General features: G+C 56.1%; 1 protein-coding gene across 1 annotated transcript; it reads right to left on the bottom strand.

The window, feature by feature from the left end:
* Positions 1-1,757: 1,757 nt before the first annotated feature.
* On the bottom strand, positions 1,758-10,699 carry LOC131208072 (uncharacterized). The gene is made up of 11 exons (XM_058200717.1): positions 10,547-10,699; positions 9,091-9,229; positions 8,389-8,630; positions 8,153-8,307; positions 7,861-8,031; positions 7,212-7,717; positions 6,987-7,117; positions 6,811-6,914; positions 3,960-6,734; positions 3,316-3,878; positions 1,758-3,229 (listed from the first exon to the last, which is right to left on the bottom strand). Exons 1-11 carry the CDS (start codon positions 10,697-10,699, stop codon positions 1,758-1,760), a joined length of 6,411 nt encoding a protein of 2,136 aa, XP_058056700.1.
* Positions 10,700-11,224: the final 525 nt, after the last annotated feature.

The raw sequence follows: 11,224 nt of genomic DNA, 5'->3' as shown, positions 1-11,224 counted from the left end.
GCACACGGCAAGTACGCCACCTGCGCTGTGGAAGGGACTGGCCAGCCACATCCTATATCTTCTTCCTGCAACGGAAGCATGCGGAGCGCCGCGCGCGCATCCGGAGTGTGTTGGGTTTCGATGCAAATCAGTTCATTTCTCGTTCAACTCATGGACGCTAGACTAATATGCGGATGATTTTCATTCAACCTTCATTCGTGGGTGTGAAGTTTTGTGTGTGTGTGTGTATATATTTTTGCTGTGTTTCACTCCATATTCCGGGTCTCAGTGTTCAAGCTTCGGGTTTTCTGTGTATTTTCTTCTGTATTGTTGTGTATTCACCGAACAAGGATGTGACGACAAGAGCCGCCACCGTCATCCTTTCGATTTCGTTTCATCCTGGCCCTCTCGCTGGCCGCTGCTGCTGCTCCATCTCGCTCCACTATCTTCCGCACACTATTCCTACAGTATGATCGAGCCTTACAAAACTAATGGTACTAGAGCTACAAGTATGTACAAGTAATTTTGTGTTTTAAATTACATTTCCTGCAAACGTGCTTCCTACGTGCGATCGATCGCAGTTCTGTTCCCGCAGGACATTCCGCAACACCACCCAGCCACCCGGGGGCGACGGCAGCAGGGTCTTCTGCGCGCGCCTTTCACCGGCCACAGACACGTATATCGCGCATTTTTATTATTATTTTCGCAGAATAATATTATTACTAGCACACGGATCGCCTCCGATCGTCTCCAGTGGCATCCGCGCTTAAAGCGTAACGTCTCATTGCAGAATGTTGCATACATGGTTCTTTTAGAAAATTAAAAGAATTCAAACGGAACACCGCCCCCCCTTTCGGGCCACACTCGTTCTTCGGTTTCTTTCGCGTTTTTTTTGTTTAGCTTTCCTTCCGCTCGATCTGCCTTCTGCCCCCGAGTTCGTTGGATTGTTCTGACCGTATACACGCCTGCCCCACATCGCGCCCTCCTGCTTGCCACACAGAAACGCCAGTCAGAGCGCCAGGACCGGTACCGGAGTAGTGAATGGGAAATCAATTTCAATCCGTTTTTTTGTGGTTCGTGGTTGCCAAATGTGATCTAATTCTTATCAATTTTTCACCGATCCGGGTCTGGGTTCTGCTGGAAATAGAGAGAAAGAGAGAGAGAGGGAGAGGGTCATAGAAAAAAACATCAATTACCGCACGTCAGCCATCATCACTCGCCGTCTCTCTACCGTGCAGTGCAGAGTGTGCGTTACGGACTTGGGCGTTCTTCGGTTTGGAACCCTTTTTTCCCCAGTTCTGCTCTACGTTCATTCGCTTGCTACTGGTACTACTGCTGATTGAGTCCATTCTAGTGTACGAGGGATTCGGGTCGCGGTGAGGACAAATAAATAATAATCTTGCGATCCCGAGGTGAATCGCAATCGGCTTCGGAAACACGCACAGAATGGCAGTAAAGAAAGTAACATTGAAGCGATCGAACTCAACGGAGAGAGACACGCGTGTCTTAAGTACGGAACACGGCAGATTGTAGCTTTTCAAACTCTTTTTACGTATTTTTTCTATTTTCATAATCTTCCAACGTTCATTCCCGGGATTGTTGTTAGTGTGCTCTCTCTCCTGCATCTGTCCTACATCTTCGCGAACCTTCGCTGTCTCTCTCTCTCTTTCTTGCACTTTCTCGCGCGCGCTTGCTGTCGTGTTAGACTAAATGTTAATATTAATTAGCAATAAGTTAAAATACAGTAACAGTTACCTACTAAACTGGATCTTCGATTCTCACCTATTGGTAATATTTATACTGGCTGGAGGATTGGATTTGCCACCGGTGCCGCCACCATTGCTGCACCCGATGCCACCGCTGACGACGGTGCCCGCCGGTCCCGTAGCGCCGCCGGTCGTCGCGCTCGTCGCGGTCGTGGCTGCAACTGCCACAGTGATGGCGACAGGAGCGACAGTGGTAGTTGCAGGGGGTCCTCCACCACCCGTCGAAGGGATGCTGTTTGTCACCCCGACGACACTGTTGGCGGACGTTGGCGTTGACTGGGTACAGTTGCTTCCGCTGCCACCAGTTCCAGGCTCCGGACCGCTGCTAGTGCCGCCTGCGGGGCCAGTGGAAGAGATCGACACCACCGTCGGTGTGACCGAGGCTCCCGCCGATGACACACTGACCAGCCGCGCGCCGCCACTGTTGCTGTTTGCGTTCACCACGGCATTGCCACTGCCTCCGGCTGCCGCAGCAGCGGCGGCCGCAGCCGCCTGAATGAACTTGATGTTGTTCGCGTTGTTCATCACGACCGTGTGTGTTGGACCGGTGTCCAGGAGGGTGGCCTGTTGTGACGCTTGTTGTTGCTGCTGCTGTTGCTGCTGCTGCTGCTGAAGCGGTTGCTGCTGCGTACGGATGCTGACCGTTGGAATACGCTGGACCGTTTGTCCTTTGCTGTTCAAAATCGTCGTCGTCGTGGTCGTGCCGTGCAAACTGTTGACCGCATTCTGGTTGTGCAGCAGCTGCTGTTGCTGTTGCTGCTGGAGGGTGACACTGTTGATGAGCTTCTGCTGCTGCATCGGTTGAATGATGTTCACGAGTTTCGGATTCAGCTGGGCCAAAAACTGGCCACGGCTGTTCTTGATGTTGGTCGCGTACAGGATACGGTTCTTGTCCAGTTTGACCTGCTGCTGCACCGTCCCGACCGTTGCCGTCCCCTGGCCCGACTGATCGAGTGTCACTAGCGTCGGTCCACCGCCACCTGGAACGCCACCTCCGGCACCGGCATTCTGCGGGCTTTGCTGTACGGTCGTGAGCTGGATCTTGCCGTGAGACGAAGCGGCCGCCGCCAGCAACTGACCCGCCGTGGCCCCTCCCACCGTGGTCGCTTGCTGGAGCAGCTGCGGCGAGGAAGTGAGAATGATCTTGTTCTGCGTCCCGGGTTGGCCGGTACTCTGGGCCGATACGATCGTTATGGGCGAGTTGAGAGAGTTCTGGTGGATCACGTTGTACTGCTGCTGCTGGGCGGGTGCCGTTTGCTGATGGTGCCCGGCCACTAACCCTCCGGCGGGTCCACCACCGTGCAGTTGGTGCTGCTGTTGCTGGGCCAGTGGATGGTTCGCCGATTTGACGATCATCTTCGGTGAGGCCACGAGCGCTTTGCGGATCATTTCCAGCTGCTTCTTGTTCAGATCGGTCGGCTTGTGGCTCAGCTTTTGGCTCAGCAGGGCGTGGAACTTCTGGTTGGCGAGGTTTTGCGCGGTAACTGCAATGACAACAAGAGGCGCGGTTAGAAATTATCTATCGCATATAAAGTGATAAAGGCGGACGATGACCGAGAGGGCAACTTACCGGCTGCACTGGTGGCATTTTTGCTACCATCAGTGGGACCATTGATTTGCTTCTTCAGCGGCGACGACTGCGTCAGGACGTACGTTTCGCCGTGATGCTGCTTGGCCGTGACCACCTGCTGGCCACCGACGGTCACGATGTTACCACCTCCACCGCTGGTCAGCTGCTGCATCTGCTGGTGCGACAGCACGATCGGTGTGGAGTTGTGCTGCAGAATGTAGCTGTTGCCGCTGACCCCGCCTTGGGCGGCCGCCTGCAGGACGGACTGCACCGTGGTGGTACCGACGCCACTGACACCAGTGCCGGTGGCCGATACGACGATCGGTGTCGCTGCCGTCGTCGGCACAACACTGTTCGAGCTCGTTGGCAGCACGTGCGTCACGACGGTGTGCTGCTGCTGATTGGCGCCAACGGCAGGCAGCGGGGGAACCGTGACGACGATCGGTGTCCCGGAAGAGAGCAACGTGGTGGCGCTGGAAGACGCCAGCGTGGTAGAGGCAGGAGAAGGAGTAGATGAAACAACAGCACCACCCGCGGATGACTGTAGCAAGATCGAACCAGCGATGGATTGCGAAACGGAGGACGTTCCGAGACCGGCGCTTCCGGCAGCGATGCTACCGGTGCTACTGTTGACGCCGGTGGCGCTGTTGCCACTGTTCGTGATGAGAAATGAGGTTTGGCCGGATGCGGAACCGATCGAAACGGTAGGGGACCCTTGTATGATGCTATTGCTGGTACTGTGGCTTGCGGAGCTAATGCTAGCCACAGTAGCAGTTGGCAGCGATTGCATGACCAACATGGTGGTGCCGATCGCCGACGTCGTACTCGTCGGTACCAATTGGTGGAGGGTTGCCGGACCCCCTTGCGCCAACGAGACCGACACCATCGTTGGAACGCCAGACGTGGAGAAGACGGTCGAAGATGGTTGTGAGACCATGATCGTGGCCGGGCTGGCGATCGCGTTGATGTGGTTAAATGACGAGGACGGTACAGGCGAGGGAGCTTCCAGCTTGATCGTGGCGGCCGTGGAGGGCAACGTAACGGTGGGTGATCCTCCGAAGGAGGGCAAAAACTGTATCGTACCCGCTGCTAGTGCCCCGCCGGTCTCGCTCACTGCGGTTCCCCGACTGATCACCTCATCCGGTGGCTCCAGTTTGATCCGATCGACGAGCGACGAGGAAATGGGCGGCAGCGGTGAATCTAGGGACGACGCTCCCTGCAACACGTCCTCTTCCATCTTTATCTCGACCGGTTCCATCACGTCTCGCTCCGGCATCCCCACCGAACCCGGCGGAAGCAGATCGTCGATGGGCACCGTCGAGCAGTCACGCAACTCTGTCGCCGCAACCTGCGCATCAGTCTCCACCGGATCCAAGCAAATTGGTTCCCCGTTTGCGTCGAGCAGTGGCTGAAAGATTTCCTCCTTCGGCAGGTTCTTCACCGTGAAGTAGCTGCTACCGACGAGGTAACTGCACCGCTTCAGCACCTTCCGCCGCTTGCTCTTGCCCGGTCGCCGTTCGGCCGCCACCGTCGAACGCCCGTAACCGACCAGATCGCAATGGTAGCCGAGCTTCGCTGTGCCACCCAACCGGCCAGCCACCTCCGCCTCCCGTGCTCGAGCCGCACCACCTTTCTGGCCGTCCGCCTCGAGACCGGTCGGGACCACGTCGTCGAGCAGCCCGTTCCAGAAGTTGCTCGTTTGGTGCAACGATTTGGGATCGTCCACCGCACACTCCTGCAGTATGTTGTCCAACATCTTCTCACTGTCCTCGTGCGACTCGTTCAGCCCCAGACCTAGGTTGATGTCTGACGAAGACGCATCCGAGCCGGTGGTGACATTGTGATCCCCACTCGAACCAGACATTTCAAGCTTCACTTCGGTCGGGTGCGTCCTGAGACCAGTGCCGGTTGCATCCACTGCCTCACCCTCATCACTCGTCACGGACAGGGGATGAGGCTCGAGGAGACTGTCAAGCGCATACGGAACCGTCCGGAACAGTGATCCGGACCGGTTGGCAAAGATCGTTTCCGGAAGCCCCTCCTCGAGCGCTTGCAACTCCAGCGTGATCCGGTTCCGATCCGTCAACCCGATGCAGGCCTCCAGCTGATCGTCCAGCTGCACACCTTGACGCCCGACCTCGTCCTCCTCGAGCGTAAGCACATCATCCGGACACGGTGACGGTGTTTTCGGACGAAAGTGTAGCCAGTTCGATTGGATGTCGTTCAGCAGATCCTTATACACGGCGTCGATGTCCTCGCGAGTTGCATCGTGAAGCCGCGAAGGAGAACTACCGCCTCCAACGCCACCATCGTCACCAGTCAACGTGCCATTTTCCTCACTAACCGCCACTAGAACCTCACTACCCCCGGTGGTACCGGTGTCTGTCGGGGTCGGATCGGTGGAACTACTAATACTATTACTTCGCCTCACTATCACCGTCCGCGGGCCCTTAATGCTATTTACACTGTCGATCAGCTGCTCGAAGTCTTCTGGCTCGAGCACGCCGCCGCCACCACCAGCGCTCTTCGGCGACATGGCCATCACCGACTGATCAAGCTCAAGCTTCACCACGCACGATGATTCTTCCTCTAGCGACGCTGTCCTAGTCCGCTCCAACGCCGCCGCCGTCGTTGCATCTTCTTCACTTTTTATCACAATTGAATCGGAGTTATGCACACCACTACCATTATCGCTTTCCTCTTCATCGACCATCGCCGGCGGGAATGTCCTCCCGTCGGTGGGGCACACCCTTCGCCGCCTCACTTCATCCCGCGCTTTCGCCGCCAGCAAGGCCCTCTCGTCGTCGTCGTGCATATCGCTCAACACTTGGCGGGCCGCTTCCTTCATCTTGTTCATCAGACCAATCGAGGCGAGGAACTGTTGCTCACTGCCGTCGCCGCCGTCCGACTCGTCGTACCCGTCGGATGCGACCTGCGGCGGTGCGACCTCGGGGTACTCTTGCTTGAGCACCAACCTCCGGCGCACCCGCTGCACACCGCCATCGATCGCATTCGTTCGATCGTCGACCGATGGATCTTTGCCCAGTGCATAGGGCTCCAACGCGTCGCCACCATTCACAAGTGGTTGCGTCAGCCCGAACGTCAGCTGGCGCGGAGGTTTTAGTGACACAACCACACTCGTCGGTGTACCTTCACCAACGCTACAGTTACTGCTGACGCTAGCGGTACGTTGTGACTGGTTCATCGTTGGCCGCAGGTCACCGACCACTTCGCTCTCGTCCTCTGGCTCCGCTGCGACGATCTCGGTGTGTTGCGCGGTAAGCGAAGCGATCGTTTCACTCTCGACGATCGTGTAGTCAAGCCGAGACCACAGTTCGTCCAAATCGGTTGCCACACGATCGATGATGACGCGCCCACCGCGACCGAGCCGTCGCCGGGCGAACCCTATACAGCGTGGCCTACGGAGCAGAAACGGAGAAAGAAGGGAGGACGATCAGTACACGATCGGGAGCGATTGTGGGAGCTTCACCATACCTGGGATACCGCAGTGAGGTCAACGTAAAGCGAAACCGCGGATCGGAACTGCCATTCTCTTCCCGTGACGTCCACGGCCAGTTGCCGTAACCATCGGCACGAGGCTAAAACACACCGACGATATGGAATTTGAAATGCACCCAACGCGCGGCCACTCTGCGCCCTCCTCCTCTTACCCTGTGGTATTGACTGTGTTTACTTCGCCGGAATGCATAAGCGTACTCCTCCGGTGAGGTGCCACCGGCCAGATTGGCTAGCTCTTCGTCGTCCGAGGACCCGACGTGATCGCCGCCCGCGAGCAGATGATCTGTGGCAACGATGGAGCAGTGTGAAGTTGGCATGAAACCGGTGAAAGATTTGCGGAATGCATGGAAAGATTGGAGGAGGATGAAAGTGTGCGCCTCGCGATTGGCACCTACCGTGGCCGCCCGGTACCAAACCATCTCTCGATCCACCCACCGTGCCCGCACCCACCGACTGATGGTGGTGCAGATGCGGATGGTGATGATGTGGATGATGCTGCGAACCATGATGATGATGGTGGTGATGATGATGATGGTGATTACCGCTGCTTCCACTTCCACTGCTTCCCATCGCACCGCTACCCAACGCATCTGCTCCTCGGCCGCCCGTACCGACGCCGTGGCCGCTCGCGCCGGAACCGCCCAGACTACGGTCTTTTTGGATTTTTAGCTTCCGCTTCTTGTACTGCCGTTTCTCCTTGCGACTGCTCAGGCTTTCGTTGTCCCGCTTGTGGCTACTACCGGCGCCGGCGTTGTACTGGGAGGAGGTTCCACCGCTCGGAATATACACACCACCGCTACTAGTCGCCGTGCCGCCAACGTTGACACCCTGACCACCCGTCAGCGACGGGAATTGGTTCGAGTAGATTGGTGCGAAGGCAGGTCTAACAAAATGGAACGACAATCGGACACAGGTTAGGAGCCATTCTCGAGACGAATGAAGTCGATTTGGATGCCAGTTCCAATCATCCAAAGGTTGATGATTTCTTCGTTCACTGCGAACTTGGTCAACTCGATCGACGCGTACCTTGATGCTCTCGTGGCGCTGGTCGTTAACTCGGACAGCAGCTGGCCGTGGAAATCCTGCGCCTGGTAGCGCTTCTCGTAGATTTCGATGCTCAGGTGCAACTGTTCGCGCTTCAGCTTCTCCCGCCGCTTGATCATTTCCAGTAGCGTCACCGCCCGCGACAGTTCCCGCCTAAAATTGCATCAAACAATACCAGTGTGGGAACCGGCGAAGGTCCCGCATGAATTCCATTCCGAATTTCTCTGCCCTCCTGGCAGTAGTAGTGGGGTGGCTCTAGGCGTGCCAGCCGTACCTAAGCTTGAGCATCTTCTCGTAGGACGACTCGTCGTTCTTGCGGTTCTTTCGCGTCTGCATCTTCTCCGTGCGCCTCCGGAAGGCCAGGTACGGATTGTTTGGCGTCATGTTGCCACGGTTTTCCGTCTTCACGTACAGTATGAGGGGATGTTGCTGCAAAGGGCGAACGGAAAAGCGATTAGTCTTCGAACCGATCAACCCAACCCTTCTGCGATGCCCGTGTGGCCACCTTACCGTTTTGAGCCGCTTGTTCAACCAGTAATCGTACACAGCGATGCTGACCTCGTCGTCCTGCTTCAGGAGGGCTTTGGCTTCGTTCAGCGTGACCACCGTCTGGCCGGAGCTCTTCTCCAGCCGGTCCATCATGATCTCGAACTTGAGCGGTTCGATGTCGAGCTTTTTGCCGTGCGACGTTACCCACACCTCGTCCGAGCTGTCCATATCGTAGTCCGGTATGTCCTGCTCGAGGTTGAGGGCTGCAGAGAGCAACGGGAAACAAAGTCGTCCATTATGCCACCGTCCATTTAGATGCTTACACACCGGACCAACTTCCATGTTGCAGAATGTCGCTCACAAACACGATCGAATGAGTGCATTCCATTCAAAACATAGCTCACATTCCTCGGCGCAGCGAGAATGCGTTTACAATCCATTTGCTTCGTAGAGCACGAACTCTATGCAAATGCTGTTTGGCAAAACGGGAACCCAGCCCGAACGGGACCTCCCCTCCACCGAGCTGTTGAATGAAAGGTTTGTGGAGGGCACAAACCATCAGCAGCGGAGGTCGTTCGTTCTCTATTTAAATTACTGATGAATGCGAGTCATGCGAATGACGATCGTGTCATTTCACGCGCAATATTGATGTCTATTGATTTTGCAAACACATCTGACGTGCGGCAGATAAACAACGGGTTATGGTCTCGGACGAATACTTACGCTGCATGTGGATGAGCTGCTTGGGCAGTTTGTAGTCGGCGGGATAGTACTTGTCGTAGAACTCGGAGTCCGTCGAGTCGTACACCTCCGGCGTGGGAATGATCAGCCCGGTGCATATTGCTCGTTGCAGATGGTGCTCCTGTTGGCGGTCGTTAGCGAGAGGCGGGAAACAAACAAAACAAACCAATTAGCGAGCGTCACACACGGACTGTTGCGTTCCGGGGGGGCGCTGACGAAAGGAACAGGAGCACATTTCGAAATCCAGTCGGTCGGTCGGTCCGTTCGGTCACGCAACCTTCCACTACGTCTACGGTTACGATGCGATCAAGCCACTCAAAACTAGCGATAAAATAATCTGCCCTGATTATCGCATTCCGTTAAAACGCCACAACACCCATTGACCGAGCCGAGTGTCCGGTGGGTTTTAAGTCGCCCTCACAGATAAAACGGTGCAATACAGAGATTAATGGGGATTCTTCTGTCGGGCACTGTTGTATCGCAGCACTATCATCGTAACGAAGCACACATGCGTTATCGAACGCACCGATAAGCACCGCCCGCTACACACGGGACACCCGGTTTCCTGATTATGATTTATCGATTTCATCACGCACCGCAGTCCGGCGAATGTATGAGCTGTCAGTTTCCGAGATCCATAACACACGGGGTAATCACACGCGTTTTGGCGCCAACCCATGGCCAACTGCGTGATAGGCGCGCGGAGATGGAAAACCGAACGTCGTCCACCGCGGAATAATAATCAACAACCGGACTCGACGGCGGCACGGCGAAGACCGGTTAGGTGGATGTAAACAAACCGCTTTATCCTTGGGCCTCGACCCTGCCATACCAGCGAAAGAGGGGCGCAAAACTTGGAAATATTAAAATGGGGATCTCTTTGCGGTGGTGCTATAGCAACACAACCCTATTCACCGAGCCACCGATCGAAGTGACCGTTTGTTGTTGTTATGCACATTGCACTTTTTAGCCGCCGTCCGCGCATCTCTGTTGACACACATCTCACACTACGGCTTCAGCCCATTGCTTCGTTTCGCATCGTTTCGCACACGACCGGAGGTCAAGAAGGGACTAATTTTCTTTCTTTCTCTCCTCGTCCCGTATCTCTGTTAGGAAAGCACACGCAGGCACAGGAACCATGGCGCGATGAGAATGGACGATGACGGGGTGAAGCGCACAGCGAAACGGAATTCTCAACTATTCATCATCGTCATCGCCGGTGAGAACCTTCGTCATCGCTCGCGCGCGGCTGGCTTCATCATAAACCGCAGAACCAACCGGCGCAACCGGACCGACTGAAGGGGGTAATAAAAACGAAATCACGACCAGCGAACGACCGACCGCGACCCTGGTTCCTTTCCTTCGCAGCAGCACCGGGAACCAAATCCGCACTCCGACTGTGCCGCGCCGGCATGCGGAGCCCGCCAATCGCTCTTACCGATTCCTCCTCCTTCTCCATCCCGCTCGGCATCTGCGGCACGGCGCGGTTGATGGCCGAGTACTCGGGCAGATCGGGCAGATCCTCCGCCAGATAGATCGGCATCGGTTTCGACGGATCGAGGGCCCGCGCCCGGAACGACAGCTTCGACATTTTGTTGCTAGTGGCGCGTTCCTACGTTCCGTTTTCTTTTTTCCTTCACTCCTTCACTTTCTCTCTTTCGCCGTTACGGGCTCTTCGGCTGGACTCGCGGAGGCTGGGTTGTTGTTTTTCTTACACTTACTGATTTATTTACTTATTTTTTGCCTATTTGTTTGGCTCTGCCTCTACTTCTTCTTCTTGTAGTGCTCTATCGAAGCAGCAACTTGGCAACCCGTTTTCTCTCTCTCGCTTCCGCTGTGGCGCCCGCGAGCGAGAGAGCCCCGCGCGGTCCGAGCCCCCCGTCCCGGTGGCCAATCTTTCAAGCTTGCCGCTTGCCTATGCTGCGGCCGATGAATGGTGCGCGCGCTCCCGTCTTCGCTGTCGCCGACGTTTGCGCGCTGCCTCGTTCTTTCTCGCTTTCGCTCCGTCGTTCTTCCGTCCTTCGATGGCCAGAAGGCGCTGCCTGCCACCGAGAACCGAGAGAAGCGAACCAAACCTATCCTACCCAGCGGCAACAACAACACGACGGCACGCACG

The sequence above is a fragment of the Anopheles bellator genome, chromosome 2, assembly GCF_943735745.2.
Source record: "Anopheles bellator chromosome 2, idAnoBellAS_SP24_06.2, whole genome shotgun sequence".
In the NCBI taxonomy this organism is placed as follows: domain Eukaryota; kingdom Metazoa; phylum Arthropoda; class Insecta; order Diptera; family Culicidae; genus Anopheles; species Anopheles bellator.
Note: the sequence above shows the minus strand (reverse complement) of the source record. Positions and strands in the feature narration are given on the sequence as shown.